The 18,006-nt window shown below is 45.3% G+C and overlaps 1 protein-coding gene across 7 annotated transcripts in view; it reads left to right on the top strand.

Moving 5' to 3' along the window:
• LOC308569496 (sodium channel protein type 5 subunit alpha-like) overlaps nucleotides 1–18,006 on the top strand; it is a 223,573-nt gene that overhangs the window by 31,114 nt on the left and 174,453 nt on the right. For all 7 annotated transcript variants that reach the window (XM_081163454.1, XM_081163452.1, XM_081163453.1 and 4 more), the window contains exon 5: nucleotides 332–423. In XM_081163454.1, coding sequence (XP_081019580.1) covers nucleotides 332–423 — 92 coding nt within the window. The remainder of the gene's footprint in view (nucleotides 1–331; nucleotides 424–18,006) is intronic.

The raw sequence follows: 18,006 nt of genomic DNA, 5'->3' as shown, positions 1-18,006 counted from the left end.
TGCAATCTCCAGCTGCATGTGCCCTGCTGTGTATTTCCAAATAACTGTGGTTTAATTCAACAGGTTTGTAGGAGAATTTACAAAACTAGGCAAAATTTCCGCACTTCGGAATTTCAGGGTATTGAGAGCTTTAAAAACTATTTCGTACATTCCAGGTAAGAAGCCCTGATCCTTGCATATCTGCTCTCAGCTACAATTGACTTTTTTTCCTGTCCCTCCCCAAACCCTTCTTTCTCTCTCTCTTCTCTTTCTCTCTCTCTTCTGCTGTCATTACTTTGCTGGCGTTGTTGTCACGGTCTTCTTCTTGTGTGTGACTTTCCCTTGTTTGCAGATACATAACTGAATTTGTGGACCTGGGCAATGTATCAGCCTTACGAACGTTCAGAGTTCTTCGCGCGCTGAAAACAATCTCAGTCATTTCAGGTGAAAAAAACAATTTGAGGTTAAACACTTGGGCTGCGTGCACTCACAGAAGCTTATGCGCCATTCCCCGTAGCAAAACGGCTGTCGGTAGGACACAGCTTGAAATAATGAACGGCACTTGACCTGGGAATGGATGAGTGTGGGGAATGGGTCCTGTCAATAGAATACTTTTTTTTCATATGTTTACCCCACTCCCGGCAATTTTTGGTGGAGGCATCAAAGGCTCTTCAGGGCTCTGAAATTTCCCAGCCCATGACAATCATGAGCCGAGAATGCGCATTGCAAAGTTTCCCGCAGCCCTGTTTTCATACAATTTGGGAATGGGAGTCCAAAAAAATTCAGATTGGCTAGTTAGACATAAATGACTAAATCTGAGTGGGTTGCTTCTCTCTCCCCTCCCCCACTCTCTCTTTAAATAATAATATAAAAATCTTGGGGTAAATGGCAACATATGAAAAAAAAAATCAACCACGAGAAAAAATTGCAAGGCCGATCAATATTTTTTTTGTCAGTTTGCTGACCTCCAGGCTAAATTAAAACCGAATGCCATTCATTGCTTTGTTTGGGGCGGAATAAAGGAATCTGAAAGATCTGTTGTGGGCTGCCTCTCCATTATCATTCGATCTGAGTTAATTCCGACCCAACCAATCAATCGGTAGCTCAGTGCAGAGTGAATGTGGGCACGATTCCGCCAAAATGCTCTTCTGCACAAGGGCCACTGATATGAATGGCGTGGCGCTGCTGTGCTTTTATGCGGCTCCTTTTCATTCCATTGTGAAGAATATTCCCGTAGATCATGACCTTTGGCTCCCTCTCCCATTGCCTTCCTTTTTTTTTTTTTAGCACAAGAAACATGCAGCCCCTGTTGCCTTTGTCAGCATTTAAAGATGCTTACTTACAGTTGCTTTCATCTCTTAAATGGAGGACGGTGTTTTCTCTGAAAGTAGATCGATGGGGAAAACAAGCAAATATGCCCTCGGTGTATCTATGGACAGGTCTCATTCAGCCTCAGTGTTTAACATTTTTGACCTGCATGGCAAGGTAGAGAAGGTGGCAAAACAACCCCGTGCATGGTAGTTCCTGTAGATGATTATCCTGAACAGATGTTGGCAATTACAGGTCAAAAATAGTCTAAAGAGACTGCTTTTAAAAGGGGGGGTGGGCGAGGAAAAACAACAACATCCATTTAGGAGATGGGAAGATTTTGTTCACTCCATTAGATGGCAAACATCTTCACTGTGGCGCTCTCGGTTGAAACAGGAACACCAAAGCAACAGCACACATTATCTGCTCCCTTAGTATATTTTTAAGGTATGGTTTGCTGAAAATGTCTCCTGTATGTGTATTTCCGCCCCACCTCCACCATTTCCTATCAGTTTTTGAGAAAAGAAATTGCATTTGGAAATGATCAAAGGGGAGAGAAATGTCAGTGGATTTTTCACAGGTGGGGTGCAGGTGCCTGCTTGGGAATTAAAGCCCAGGGGAAGACTTAGCAGTTCTCGGTGGACTTTTTCAGATCAGGAAGTGTGGGCAGCCAGGAGGGCTGCAGAGTGCTGGGTAAATGTTTACTGGGAAGAAAAACGCATGTGCCCGCACCTCACTCGTGGCCACCTTGCAACGATAAGTTGAGGTGAAAAACCAGCACCTCAGAATGAGGCAGGAAAGGAGAAGGGGACATGTAGTAACAGGAACTGAAGTGATTTGGAAATGGTTGTATGTGGGGGAATCAGTTATAGTCTCGCCCAGAACAGATTCTTCCCCATACAACCATTGCTACATTACTTTACAGTGGTACCTCGGGTTAAGTACTTAATTCGTTCCAGAGGCCCGTTCTTCACCTGAAACTGTTCTTAACCTGAAGCACCACTTTAGCTAATGGGGCCTCCCGCTGCTGCCGCACCAGCGGAGCACGATTTCTGTTCTCATCCTGAAGCAAAGTTCTTAAACCGAGGTAATATTTCTGGGTTAGCGGAGTCTGTAACCTGAAGCGTATGTAACCCAAGGTACCACTGTAGTTCCTGTTCACCTTACAGAACTGGTGTAATATACTACAGCATGGCACCATCCCTATGAAGTATGTGGCAAGATTTTATAGATCTAGATCTATAGATCTAAATCTAGATCGACTGATCGATCTAGACTCATCTACTCTCGTTATGCAAAACTCTTGGCTCATCCCAAGGTTCTTCAGGGCTAGTCTTAACCCAGGCAGCAGAAGGAGTTGTGAGGGGGAAAAATGGATTGAACTGCTTCAGGTTTCAGATAGAGCTTTTTTGTTGTTGTTTTTAATGGCAGAAGCTTTAAAAAAAGGGGGGGTGTCCTCTTGAACTTTGAAGTGCAAATGGAAAATGCTCTTCCAATGGGAAATGGGGGATGGCATGCCCTCCTGTAGTCTTGAGTCATACAACACACTTGGCCATCTCATACCCCTCAGATGTTTCACCTCAGTAGGAACCGCTGGATTCACGCTGAATTTCACCAGTGACAGCCAAGCGATTGGCAAAATACGTCTTCCCACTACCCCCACAATCAGACATAGCAGCAAAAATGCTGCTAGTTTTGTTAGTGCAGCTCATCTGCTTTTTCTCAGTTTCCCGGGTTAAAAGGAACGAGGCTGAATGTGTTCACGTTGAAACATAGCACAGTCTCTCCACCACGCAGCGTATTTGATGGGCTTGGCATGTCTTGTCAACACAACACAGTGTACATTTTGGGGCTGGTGTGCAGATGAGGCGCACCGCCCTGCATAACTAAGTAATTCCGCTGAAATAATAACAGAGAATAATAATTGTGTGAGGTAGAAGTTCCTCTGAGGAAAGGTTTAAACACAGGAAGACCTGCCATAACTTTAACCGGAGTGCTGAGCGCTGTGATTTAGAAAGAGCATATGAGGCAGCAACCAAAATAAACTTCCTGTGCGTTCCTGTTGCCTCTGACTTGAATGCTAATCAGAAAGTACTGGCTTCCCCCCTGGGCACACACTTCAGCTTCCATCTTGTCTCCATCTTGAGCCGAGCTGAGACGCCAGGACGGGCCTGACTGCGTAAGCAGCCCAAGCGATATGTGAACCAGCGTCGCAGCAGAGGATGCTGGGTATCAGGAGTTGCTTGCAGGACTCAGCCCTCAGTGCCATGAGCCAGAACCACTTTCAGAAAGTAGGACAAGGCAAGCCTTCATGTACCAAGTCCTGTCCCCAAAGGGTGGCCAGATGTGAAGGAGGAAAAGGCTCCAGTACCTTTACTTGCTGCAAAATATTTGGGATTTGCACGACAAGCTACACCTGCCGAAGCTACCCTCTTCTGCACAACTGTTAAAGGCACAGAAGCCTCATCCTTGGTGCTTTCCCCATCTCCTTGCTTAACCTATATCCTAAGCACAAAGTTTCCAGCTGTCTCATCCAACCCCTTAGGAGCTTCCTTTGAAAAGGCTTGAGCTGGTTTATTCTGAGCAGGCCCCTCAAAATTACCATTATTTAATTTGTTCTTTAAAAATGTGTAAATGCTGCCCTTCATCAAAGTTCACTTAACATTTTTCAGTGAAAACGGGTGGGATGTGCAGACCCCAACCTGTCACACTTGATGAATTCCTTTAGTCAGGCATAGGCAAACTCGGCCCGCCAGATGTTTTGGGACTATAACTCCCATGATCCTTAGCTAACAGGACCAGTGGTCAGGGATGATGGGAACTGTAGTCCCAAAACATCTAGAGGGCCGAGTTTGCCTATGCCTGCCTTTAGTCTTCTTGGAGACTCTTTTTTCCCTTTTCCTTGAATTATCCAGGTGCTTTTCATTAGTGTGAACTCCCAAGAGTCACCATGAAACTTCGCTGTAGCTGCAATTAGCAGGGTGCTCCAGTTCTGGCATTAAGCTCAACTGATCTCTGCCTCTTATAATATGTCTTGGCCACCACACCAGGTGCCGGAGTCAATAGGACACGTCTTTTTTCCATATAAATAGATATATTTAGAGATATAATATAGATACAGATTTACAAAGACTTTGCTTTCATTAGTTTAAAGCAGGGAAGAGGCAGAAGATAGTTCAGGATCTACCAATAGATCTCCGAGTAACAACAGAAGCAAGAAAAAACCATGCCCCCAAATTAGGAGGCTGAAACAAAGAAAGCTTGGGAGGAAACCAGGAGTGGATTTTTGTCCCAGACTTAATTATTAGCATATGCCTGTCCTCCTCAGTTACTTTGCACCTTACTTTGGTTGTTGGATCTCAGGGTCCTAGAAAGAAAGAAAGAAAGAAAGAAAGAAAGAAAGAAAGAAAGAAAGAAAGAAAATAATGATGATGATGATGATGATGATGATGATGATGATGAATTTTTTTAATTTATACCCCGCCCTTCCTGGTTCAAAAACCGGGCTCAGGGTGGCTAACAACAAATTTAAAACACTTAATTGTAAAAGCAGCATAAAATACAGTATAAAAACATGAATAACAATACAGTTCAAAGTTCAGAAATCAATTTAGGGGAAATCCATCTAATAAGTATTAGATAATCACCAGGGCTTGCTGGCTGAATTAGTCCTACTTGGGCCAGCGAGGAGGCCAGGGGAGAATTAGCTGTGGGGTCTGGGAGAAAGAAAGCACCGTAAACCTAAAATCTACTCACTTTTGTTTGTTTGTTTGTTTGTTTGTTTTTTAATGCAATAGCAGAGTCTGGGAGTATCCCATTTTGCCAATGGGTTTCTAAGCCAACACCTTTTACTTCAGTGCTCTGAATTCCTATTAGCTGTTTCACCACTATTACTGCTTATTGATTATGTTGCCTTTCTTATCTTTGTAAAATGCTGAACAATTTTGATTGCATTCACTACAGCAGTTGGCCACCATTGCTTTCCTTTAATGAAGGGAGCAATATGTTTGTGTGTGTATATATGTGTGTGTGTGTGTGTGTGTGTGTGTGTGTGTGTGTGTATACACACACACACACACACACACACACACACACACACACACACACACACACACATATATATAAAACAATCAAAAATCCATATGGTAGAGGTGGGAATGGAACCGCTATCTGCCAGATCCAAGACTAGCTAGCTACCCATTGGGCCCTTAAAACAGTCAAGATCTCATAATTAACTCTCATGGTCAGACATGAGAGGAATTTTAATCTATCAACATCTGGAGCATCACAGATTTCCCACCTGTTATTTCGAGAGTGATGGTGATGAATGGGTGTGCCTTTTCCTTTCTTTCTTTTTAATGCCATCAGATTTTGCCCCACTGTACCACTTACGTTAGAGGTAAGAGACTGTTTGCAAATGCTGCCAATAAGTTGTGCTCCAACAGCTTCTGAAGGGCTACAGACCCCCACCTTTGCCCCAGTCTAATAGGGATGAACATAGGTAGAAACTTCATCCAATGTGAAATTCATTGAGAATGTTGGAGTGCTGTGGGCCAGGAGACAGCTTCACCTTCTGAACAGCAGCCTGAAGTGGGAGAATGCGGAATGACCTTCTCTTCCTGTCCTTGAAGGCTGATCAGCTGCACGTCAAGTCCTTCCTCCTTCTCCCCCTTCAGGCTGCTGTTCAGCAGGTGAAGCTGACTCCTGGCCCATGACAGGGTCCTTCTACAGGTGAAACATCTGAGGAACCAGAAGGGGAACCAACAGAGTTTTGGTAGGACTCATGACATTTCTCATGGGGGTCCCACAACATTCCTAGGTTGCCGAAGTGAATATGAACTTCTTTCTCAGGTGGAACATGTGAGAACTGTCAAAGGGGGGCTCCATTTTTAGACAGTAATAATAATAATACCTAATGTAATGTTACAAGGGGACGTACATGCATCCCTATGAGCCCCTCAACAGAGCAGGCATTGGGAATCTGTGGCCATGTAGCTGTTGAATACCAATTCCAGGAGGCATGGTCAACGACCAAGAGTTGATTGGTGTTTCACAGGCTCCTCATCCCTACACTGCAGTAATTGGGCAGGGCAGGAAAGATAAAATATTGACAAGATTGAATGAACTTCTGGCCCATGAGTTCCTCCCGTAACTAGCAATGCCGCACATTCACTGGAATCTATTATTTATTTCTGTTGCGCACACACTTGCCCGACTCAGGAAAACACTCTTTAATTAACAAAGAAAGGAAGAAAAGGGAAAGCCTTCTGTAGGGAGATGAGACTCGACAAGGTGCTAACAAGCACAGTGCTAATCACAGTTTCCTCTGCCTCTCCAAGAAACAGGAAGGGGAAAAAAAGTTTGATGTGTATCTTAGCTGATTGCCAACATCTGGTATGGATGCCACAAAGAGCAATAACACAAATAACGTGTTTGGTTTTCGTAGGAGAGCTGGGGTGGTGTTGAGGAATGCTCCCTGATTGCCAAGGCTCGGTTTTGCTTGCTGTTTTTAATGCTGCTTTCCCCCCCTTTAGTTGATCCTCATTTGCAGTTGGATGCCAGACTTAGAGGCAGAACCCACCTGGAAGTCACCCTGGGCACACTAACCATTGAAACAAATGGAAGCGGTGCAAGACCGCACAAGTCCTGTTTATTTCAGTGGTGCTTGTGCAGGAGAACTTCCCGGGAGGGTTGTACCATGCAAGAATAATTTCTGATGGTGTCCTAAATGTGTGTGACTCTGATAATATTAACAGCTTTGATGTAGAGCGCTGCTAATTATTTGTTGCACCAAGAGGTTGAGACGTGCCAGTAAAACTGATCACTGTGGTATCACCTTGCCGAGTGTGTATGAGTTAGAGCTGTGCTGAAACTTTTGGGCCAGCTTTTGGACAGGCAGGACAGGGTGGGGAACTGACTCTGAAGGTACTGGAGAAAGTTACTGTCAATTTTGGTTGGTTTACCTTAAAACAAGATGGCCTAAGGGTCTTTTTTGTTCTCTTTTTACAAGTTAAAAGAAAGACTCATAGTTGCTCCAACCACAAGCCTTTTTAGCAGCTGTCCTGGCTGAGATTTCAAGCTCAAAAGGTCTGTGGAAATGATGGTACTTTGTGTCATTTCTATGTACCTTTAAACAATTGAAAAGGCAGCCAATAGGATGCCAAGTCTAATAATAATAATTTAATAAGCCACCTTGGCAATCTTGTCTTAAGGTGCATCAACCCCACCACCTGCAACAAAAATATGTGAATTTTTTCCAGCCACCCGAAAACAGCCAAAAAACCCCCCTTCCCATTCACAGGAGACCAACGGCTCTGTGAAATTGTTAGAGGGGGGATTTTTGGTCATGGCTTTAGTCTGAGCATTAATGGCAAGGTTTCTGGTTTACTGACTGTTGTTTGCTAGTTTAATTGTATTACAGCTTATAATGGAGCAGTATATGTCTGCATGCAATTGTATAGACTGCCTGACTTACAACCCGCCGGGCTGAACTCAGCTCAGCATCTACCTGTGGCATCCTGCCAGGGACTTTTACAAAGTCCTGGTTTGGCGCTCTCTCTACCTGAGGTTCAACCTGGACACAGTGCTAATTGTGTTGATGCAATTAATGTGTACATCTTTTGATTTGGGACTTAGCAGCCTCAGGGTTGGGAGTAGAGAAGGGAGGTTGAACCCTTTCTCTCCTTGCCACCGTCCCAACAAAAACGTGTTCTCTGGAGCTGCTGTTTGAATATCAAGTGAAGCCTTCATTGGTGACTACCTATGTTACCAAAAAAGTGGGGAAAAGATGGCATGCTAGTTACATCCACACAATTCGTGGCATATCTAGTTTGGCTGCAAAAAGCATTGCCAAGCAGCAAGCAAGCCACAACCCATGATCAGTGAGCTTTACAGATCGCAAGCTGTGTGGCTTTACATGCAAGCACTCTGGCTAATTCAGATGCCATCCTTCCATGATATCACTGCTCTCACTTAGAATGTATGATGGTGCCTTAGACCAGATCAACACAGCTCAGTTGAGCCACTGACAGCATCTCTCCAAGGTCTCATCCAAAGGCCTTTCCCAACACCCGCCACCTGCCACCAGATCCTTCTAACCGCATTAGACCGGAGACCTTCTGCATCGAAAGCATGACATCCACCACTGAATTATGGCCCTTTCCTACACATACACCCACCACACGTGCCTTCCTCAACAGCCTGAAGTAACTGTCTACAGACATAATAACATAAGAAGAGCTTGCGGGCTGGATGAGGCCAAGGGCCAAAGTAGTCTAGCATCCTGTTCTCACAGGGCCCAGCCAGATGCCAGTGGGAATCTTGCAAGCAGAACCTGAGCATGACAGCAGAATTCTCCCCACTGGTGATGCCAAGCAGTTGGTTTTCACAGGCATGCTGCCTCCAACAGTGGAGGCTGGGAATCATTTCCCCTACTCCTTTGGAAATGGATCCAGTGTAGTGGCCTCTAGAAGATGCTGGAATACTACTACCCACAATCCCTGAATATTGGCCATGTTGGCTGGGGCTGATAGAGGTTGTAGCCCAGCGACATCCCGTTCCTCCTTCAGAAAAACGCAGAAAAACAAAGAAAAGATTGCAATAAAAGATACGTTGCTGACCCTTGTAGCTAACACATTTTCCCAATATGGCTGGGCACGTTGAAAGGTTTCACATCCAGTGTGATTTCAGACCCATCTGCGCTTTTGAGTAGACAACCACGCCACAGAATGCTTTTGATATCCTCTCCAGGTTCAAAAGTTGTTTGTCATGTAGCATGAATAGCCGCTCTTTGAGAGACACGAGCCCAGAGCCTCCGTGGCACGTGGAAGCAGTTGCCAGATGCTGTGAATTATTAGAGGTGTCCCAGATATTTGCCTGTGAATATTCAGAAAACACCTTTCCGTTTTTAACTTTTTCCATGTCCCCTCCTTTTCCCATGGTTCACCACAGTTGTTTCCTCTCTGCTGCTATTATGGTGCCATTTCTTCCCACTGATTGCCCTCCTTACTTGAGCGATCCCAACCAATTGGGGAACTCATTTGGCAAATTGGATTTGTGTGGTGTTGTCACAAAGCCAATTCCAGGTAAAGGTCAGGCAACGTTCCTGTCTTCGTTCTGTTTTGGGGCGGCGTGGAGTGAGGGAGCCTCACTGTGAATGTAAGAACGCAAGGAAAGCTTGCTGGATTTGGCCAGATGACCATCTAGACCATCATTCTGTTGCCACAGAGGCCAAAAACATGCCTATAGGAAACCCACAAGCAGGATTCAAACACAAGAGCCACTCTCACTTTTCAGCAACTAGCATTCAGAAGCAATGTTGGCTTCAACTGTGGAGGCAGAACATAACCAGCATGGCTAGTAGCTATCAATAGCCCTCTACTCCTCCATGGATTTGTCTATTCCTCTTTTAAAGCCGTCGAAGTTTGTGGCCATCACTGCCTCACGTCGTAGCAAGTTCCATTCAATACTTTAATTTTACCACCCCTGCTTCCTCTCCCCCCAGAAATCACTGCACTTTTTAATGGTGGTGGGCACACGTTCATGAAGACTCGACCCAACCTGTAATATATCTATAATTTATTTTAAAGCATTTATAAACGGAGATACAGTGGTACCTCGGGATGCGAACAGGATCCGTTCTGGAGCCCCGTTCGCATCCTGAACAGAACATAAGACGCGACAGCACATCTGCGCATGTCCTGGTCGCGTTTTGCCACTTCCACGCATGCGTGTGACGTCATTTTGACCGTCTGCACATGTGCGAGCGGTGAAACCCGGAAGTAACGTGCTCTGTTGCTTCTGGGTCACCGCGGAGCGCAACCCGAAAATACTTATCCTGAAGCGTATTTATCCCAAGGTATGACTGTGTATGCAATATTGCTCAAACAAAAATGCAACACAAAATAAGAAAAACAGTAATATAAAGGCATATAAAAACAGGAATTCGAGAATATGTAGAGATGAGGAAGAATGTCAGTTTTGGTTTCTCCGGGCAAGAAATGCATATACTGAGGTAACGTGTGCATAAAGAAGCATTTGTTAGTAATAATAATAATAATAATAATAATAATAATAATAATAATAATATACAAAATGCATTATATAAAGAAAAATTGTTCTGCAAAAATGGGTATATTAGGGTAGTGTCACACTAAAATGTTTGTGAGTGATCAACATATATAGATAGATGATAGATAAATAGATTAAACAGATAGATGGATAAATAGCAAACTGATGTGGAAAAATGGAGAACTGACCCTACATTTGAAAAAAGAGAAATTGATAGATTTACATATCCGTGACCACTAATTACCACCTGCTGGACAAAAGCGCTCTCTGCTGTGGCTACCAATTTACCTACATTTTCTCTTTTCTCCCCTGCTCTGAAAAAATCACTAAAAGGGGCCTTCCATTTTGCCTCTTACAAATGGAGCAATGAAGTGGGAAGGGTGGAGTAACATTTCAACTTGGCCTTGTTTAAGAAGCAAAATAATCAGTGGGGTAAGCATAGCATAGCACTTCTCAAAGGAACTAATCTCCAAAGGGCACCTCAAAAATGCCACAGAAGTTCAGGAAAAAGTCGCCCCGTTGGCCGTAAAAGGTCTTTCCCCTCGGGTCTAATGAGCGACTTTGCTTCCGCGCAGTTCAATTTTATGCTTGGGTGGAAGGAGTTAAAGCGATGCCTTCGCAGCTCAGTAAACAGCCCGTCCCGTTAAGCCATAATGCTGTTGCTTCCCATTGGCATCATATCAACGATGGATTATTTTCCGCTGCAGATTGAATCGCCGCTGAAGTTTCGAATACATCTTAGCAATCACCTTTCAGAACATGGCAGCTAGCTCTGGGGAGCGCAGAGACCTTTAAGCAAAGTTTTCTCTCCTCTCCTTCCTCCTCTGCCCCCAATAACTGAGAGATCACCTAAAGACCATTTAGGAAAAGTCTTTGGTGGCCAGCTGTAATTTTTACTTCCTCTGCTCTTGTCCCTGTAACAGCATCCTGACAGGCAGCTATCAAACTTTCCTGCAATGCTTTTATTTCTGTGGTTGGAAAGCCTTCACACATCTCCTTTCTGCATGGCTGGATGCAGTAATAAATAAATAAATAAATAAATAAATAAATAAATAAATAAATAAATAAATTTTATTTATTTATACCCCGCCCTTCCCGGTTCAGGAAGCCTGGCTCAAGGTGGCTAACAACAAATTTAAAACACTTAATTGATGCTACAAAAAACCCCAGCATAAAATACGGTATCAAACGTAAATAACAATAAAATCGAGAATCAAAAATCAATTTAGGGGGAAAATCCACCCAATAAACATTAGATGATCACTAGGGCTAGCTGGCTAAAAGAGTCCCACTTGGGCCAGTGAGGAGACCAGAGGAGAACCAGCTGTGAGTGGGCAATCTTCACAAAAAGGGGAGGGGGAGAGAAGGAAGGGGAACAAAAGATCAGGCCAGGTTCAGATTGAAAGCCCTGCAGAAGGAAGTTCAATCCTGCAGGGCCCTGGTCTCATGGGACAGAGCATTCCACCAGGTCGGAGCCACCACTGAAAAGGCCCTGGCCCTGGTGGAGGATAGTCTGACTTCCTTAGGGCCCGGGACCTCTAAACTATGGTTATTCATGGACCTTAAGGTCCTCTGTGGGGCAGACCAGGAGAGGCGGTCCCGTAAATATGAGGGCCCTAAGCCATAGCCCTAAGCCATAAAAGGCATAGGAGGAAGAGGACCAGGAAAGAAGATGGCGATTCCTGGGCATGGCTTTGCCAAAGTCAGCGAGAGAGATTTAAGGACACAATTCACCCTTCACCCAGTGGGACGTTAATTATGTACAATATTTGTATCCCCTTTCAGGCTCTCGGACTGGCTTAACATAAATCAGATCTAAGCCCCGGACCCCGTCCTGAGGCTCACAGTATAAGAAGTCATGACATGGGAGGAAAAACAGGAATGGGAGGGAAGAGGGGGAAGCAAGCTCTTCAGGTTGCAGCCGGTGCCAGAGGTGGTTCTGGCCGTCTTGCCCTTGGTAAAGAGCAGACCCTTCCCTGAAACACTTCGCCACCCCCCAGAACAGAGCTGGTCACAACATCCAGGCCAGGAAGTCAGGAAAGCTCCTGTCACACAGCTCTTCCCTCAGACAGCTGGCAATGGTAGTCAGAATCAGGCCTGATTGGGTTGCCCTCACTGCTGTCAATGGCGGTTTTGGCTCAAAACGGCTTTAATCCTCCTGGATTTATTTATTTAAACATCATTTCGAAACAGCTTGATGTGTTGTTGTTTCTTAAATCTCTTAAGAGTACAATATATTTATAATATAAAAACAATATTGGTTATAAACAAAAATGCAGCCTTGAAACGATATTAAAACATACAAGCAAATAGAACATGTGCAGGGGGACTCGCCTGTGAATATATATATATATATATATATATATATATATATATATATATACCGGTATCTATCTATCTATCTATCTATCTATCTATCTATCTATCTAAAATGAGGCAGAAACAGAGTTAATTTGAAGAGAGAGTTACATTCCCAGCCGTTTTAGGGGTGGGTTGAAGTGACTCAACACAAAATTATCTGGAAACCTTGTAAGTCATTTTAACACGTAACAGACACACATTAAAATGGCATCCATATTCCCCCCTCAAGCGAAATCTTTGTGGGAGAAAATACTTTAGTTGGTCATGACAGTAAATGATGTCACTGAAAGAGTTTGCAGGGCAGCAGTTGAAGAAGGAGCAAAAAGGGTTTTCTTGTGTGTGTGTGTCTCAAGATGGAAGGGGAGGGAACAGCTGCAGTCGCCTGCGATTCCTGCGCAATGTTTGCCATCTTGCCAAAGGTTGCAGGCAGCTTCACCTGCAGCAATTGCATGTTGATTGCCCTTTTAAAAGACAAAGTCCAGCAACTGGAGGAACGTGTAGCTACGCTCCAAAGAATTAGAGAGCTGGAGCTCTTCTTGGAAGCAACAGAGCACACCGTCCCCACCAAGTAGGAGACAGGGGACTCCCCTGAGAAGGAGGCTAGTTCATCAACACAGGAGCCAGATATATGGAGAAACGTGACTCAAAGAAGTAGGAGGCCCAGGGTTCGTTCTGATAGTTTAGAAATACACAATCGCTTTGAGGTCCTCTCCCCTAGCATGGAAGACGAAGAGCAGACTCCATTTGAGGATCTCTCCCTCATTACAGTTGATCAGGTATATGAAGACGAGCAGCAAAGTCAGTCCTCAGGGAATGTGCAGGCGACCTTGGAACGGACAGCTCACGGAAGAACCCCGACCAAACCCAAGAGGAGGCGTGTAGTGGTGATAGGGGATTCCCTACTGAGGGGAACAGAAGCAGTGATCTGTGGGCCTGACAAGATGTCTCGGGAAGTGTGCTGTCTCCCCGGGGCTAAGATCCAAGATGTAACTGAACAACTGCAAGGAATCATAAAACCCACTGACAAATACCCCTTCCTCTTGGTTCATGTGGGAACCAATGACACTGCAAGCAATAGCCTCCAGAAGATCAAAAGAGACTACGAGGCTCTCGGCAGGAAATTGAAGCAACTAAATGCACAAATTGTCATCTCGTCTGTCCTCCCAGTTGAACGATGTGGCCCAGGGAGAGAGGGGAAAATAGTGGAAGTGAACAGCTGGCTTCGCACATGGTGTAAACAGGAACGGTTTGGATTCTTAGATCACGGACTGCAGTTTCTTGAAGATGGACTTCTGGCAAGTGATGGGCTGCACCTCACAACGGTTGGGAGAAATGTTTTTGCCAAAAATCTCAGAAACCTCATCAGGAGGGCTTTAAACTGACTAATGGGGGGGAGGGAGACAGTGCTCCTGAAGGTAGGAGTCTATCAATTGATGAAGATGATCATCCAAATGTCATAGACCAAATGGAGCAAACAGCACGCGGACCTAGTGGTGGGAGGAAAAAATCCTTAAATAAGAGACACGGGGGAATGATTAATGGACTTCAATGTCTGTACACTAATGCGCAAAGCATGGGAAATAAACAAGATGAGCTTGAGCTCTTGGTACAGCAAACTAAATATGACATAATAGGCATCACTGAAACCTGGTGGGATAAGTCCCACGATTGGAATGTAATAATGGGGGGATACAATTTATTTCAGAGAAACAGACCAGACAAGAAAGGAGGAGGAGTGGCGTTATATGTCAGGGATGTGTATACCTGTGAAGAGATCCAAGATTTAGAACCTCAAAGCCAAAGTGAGAGCATTTGGGTCAAAATTAAGGGAGAGAAGAATAACAGAGACCTCATTGTGGGAGTTTACTATAGATCCCCAAGCCAAACGGAGGACATAGATGATGCCTTCCTGGAACAGATGGCCAAGCATGCAAAAGGAAGGGAGATAGTAGTAATGGGGGACTTCAATTACCCGGATATTTGTTGGACGTCAAACTCAGCCAAGAGCAAAAGGTCAAACAGATTCCTCACTGGCCTTGCAGACAACTTCATTGTCCAGAAAGTGGGAGAAGCAACAAGAGGAACAGCCATTTTAGATCTGGTCCTAACCAATGTTGATGACCTGGTTAGTGGGGTAGATGTGGAAGGATCATTAGGTGCGAGTGATCATGCTCTTCTGAAGTTTACTATACAGCGGAAAGGAGCAGCCAAGCATACTAGGACTCAATTTCTTGACTTTAAGAAAGCCGACTTCATAAAACTTAGGGAAGTGCTGGGTGAGATCCCATGGACAGCAATACTAAAAGGAAAGGGAGTTCATGATGGCTGGGAGTTTGTTAAGAGGGAGATAGTAAAAGCACAACATCAGGCAATACCAATGAGACGGAAACATGGAAGGTGCCTAAAGAAGCCAGGGTGGCTATCTAAAGAACTTTTAACTGAATTAAGATTAAAAAAGGATGTGTACAAAAAATGGAAAAGGGGGGATACCACCAAAGAGGAATTCAAACAAATAGCCAGCACGTGTAGACACAAGGTCAGAAAAGCTAAAGCACAGAATGAACTCAGGCTTGCTAGAGAGGTTAAAAGCAACAAAAAAGGCTTTTATGGGTATGTTCGTAGCAAAAGGAAGAACAAAGAAACAGTGGGGTCACTCAGAGGAGAAGATGGTGAAATGCAAACACGGGACACAGAAAGGGCTGAACTCCTCAATGCCTTCTTTGCCTCAGTCTTCTCCGATAAAGAAAACAATGCCCGACCTGAAGAATTTGGAGCAAATGATTCAGCAAAGCAAACACAGCCCAGAATAACTAAGGAGATAGTACAAGAATATTTGGCTAGTCTAGATGTATTCAAGTCTCCAGGGCCAGGTGAACTGCATCCAAGAGTATTAAAAGAACTGGCAGATGTGATCTCAGAACCACTGGCAGTCATCTTTGAGAATTCCTGGAGAACAGGCGAAGTCCCGGCAGACTGGAGGAGGGCAAATGTTGTCCCTATTTTCAAAAAGGGGAAAAGAGAGGACCCAAATAATTACCGCCCAGTCAGTCTGACATCAATAGCAGGGAAGATTCTGAAGCAGATCATTAAGCAAACAGTCTGTGAGCACGTAGAAAGGAATGCTGTGATCACCAATAGTCAGCATGGATTTCTGAAAAATAAGTCATGTCAGACTAACCTGATCTCGTTTTTTGACAGAATTACAAGCCTGGCAGATGAAGGGAATGCAGTGGATGTAGCCTACCTAGATTTCAGCAAGGCATTTGACAAGGTGCCCCATGATATTCTTGTAAAGAAGCTGGTAAAATGCGGTCTTGACTATGCTACTACTCAGTGGATTTGTAACTGGCTGACTGACCGAACCCAAAGGGTGCTCATCAATGGTTCCTCTTCATCCTGGAGAAGAGTGACTAGTGGGGTGCCACAGGGTTCTGTCTTGGGCCCGGTCTTATTCAACATCTTTATCAACGACTTGGATGATGGACTCAAGGGCATCCTGATCAAATTTGCAGATGACACCAAACTGGGAGGGGTGGCTAACACCCCAGAGGACAGGATCACACTTCAAAACGACCTTGACAGATTAGAGAACTGGGCAAAAACAAACAAGATGAATTTTAACAGGGAGAAATGTAAAGTATTGCACTTGGGCAAAAAAAATGAGAGGCACAAATACAAGATGGGTGACACCTGGCTTGAGAGCAGTACATGTGAAAAGGATCTAGGAGTCTTGGTTGACCACAAACTTGACATGAGCCAACAGTGTGACGCGGCAGCTAAAAAAGCCAATGCAATACTGGGCTGCATCAATAGGAGTATAGCATCTAGATCAAGGGAAGTAATAGTGCCACTGTATTCTGCTCTGGTCAGACCACACCTGGAGTACTGTGTCCAGTTCTGGGCACCACAATTCAAGAAGGACACTGACAAACTGGAACGTGTCCAGAGGAGGGCAACCAAAATGGTCAAAGGCCTGGAAACGATGCCTTATGAGGAACGGCTAAGGGAGCTGGGCATGTTTAGCCTGGAGAAGAGGAGGTTAAGGGGTGATATGATAGCCATGTTCAAATATATAAAAGGATGTCACATAGAGGAGGGAGAAAGGTTGTTTTCTGCTGCTCCAGAGAAGCGGACACGGAGCAATGGATCCAAACTACAAGAAAGAAGATTCCACCTAAACATTAGGAAGAACTTCCTGACAGTAAGAGCTGTTCGACAGTGGAATTTGCTGCCAAGGAGTGTGGTGGAGTCTCCTGCTTTGGAGGTCTTTAAGCAGAGGCTTGACAACCATATGTCAGGAGTGCTCTGGTGGTGTTTCCTGCTTGGCAGGGGGTTGGACTCGATGGCCCTTGTGGTCTCTTCCGACTCTATGATTCTGTGATTCTGTGATTCTGTGATCTGACTTTTCGAGAAGTGTCCTGCTAAACGGCAGAGGATTCTTCACACCAGGATCCTCCGTAACGTGTTATCCGCCAGACAAAATGGCACCCGTCAGCCGTGTATTGTTTCCCGCCATACTCGGGACCATATGTAGTCCCGGTCAGGTGGCAAACAGAGACATTTTGAGCCTGGAGGGCCTCCACACAATCATACTGGGTTGGTGGTTTGTGCTTGCTTTAATAGACAACACATTGCGCACACTTGCCTGTACAGTGGTACCTCGCAAGACGAACGCCTCGCAAGACGGAAAACCCGCTAGACGAAAGGGTTTTCCATTTTGGAGGTGCTTCGCAAGACGAATTTCCCTATGGGCTTGCTTCGCAAGACGACAGCCCATAGGGAAATATCCGGGACAGCGGGGAAGCGCAGCGCGTCTTCCCCACTGTCCTCGGACCTCCTCCGAAGCCGGGCGGTGGGACGGGAACGCCTCCTCCCGCCGCCGCCGGGCTTCGGAACGATGCTCCGAAGCCGGGCGGCAGGGAGGGAACACCTTCTGAAGGCGGGCGGGGGGCGAAAGTCTTTGTTCCCCCCTGCCTGCCTTCCCGGGAGAGCGGAGAAATACAGCGCGTTTCTCCGCTGTCCCGTAGGGCTTTTGAAGGCAGGCGGGGGGGAGCAAAGACTTTCGCCCCCCGCCCGCCTTCAGAAGAGGTCCAGGACCTCTTCTGAAGGCTGGTGGGGGCAAAAGTCTTTGTCCCCCCTGCCTGCCTTCCCAGGGGCTTTTAAATCGCCCCGGACAGCGGAGAAGTCCTCCGCTGTCCCGGGGCGATTTTAAAATGCCGCCCGCCAGCATTTTAAGATCGCCCGGACAGCGGAGAAGTCCTCCGCTGTCCCGGGGTTTTTTAAAATGCT

This window comes from Podarcis bocagei (genome assembly GCF_964188305.1).
Source record: "Podarcis bocagei genome assembly, chromosome: 12".
Classification (NCBI taxonomy): Eukaryota; Metazoa; Chordata; class Lepidosauria; order Squamata; family Lacertidae; genus Podarcis; species Podarcis bocagei.
Note: the sequence above shows the minus strand (reverse complement) of the source record. Positions and strands in the feature narration are given on the sequence as shown.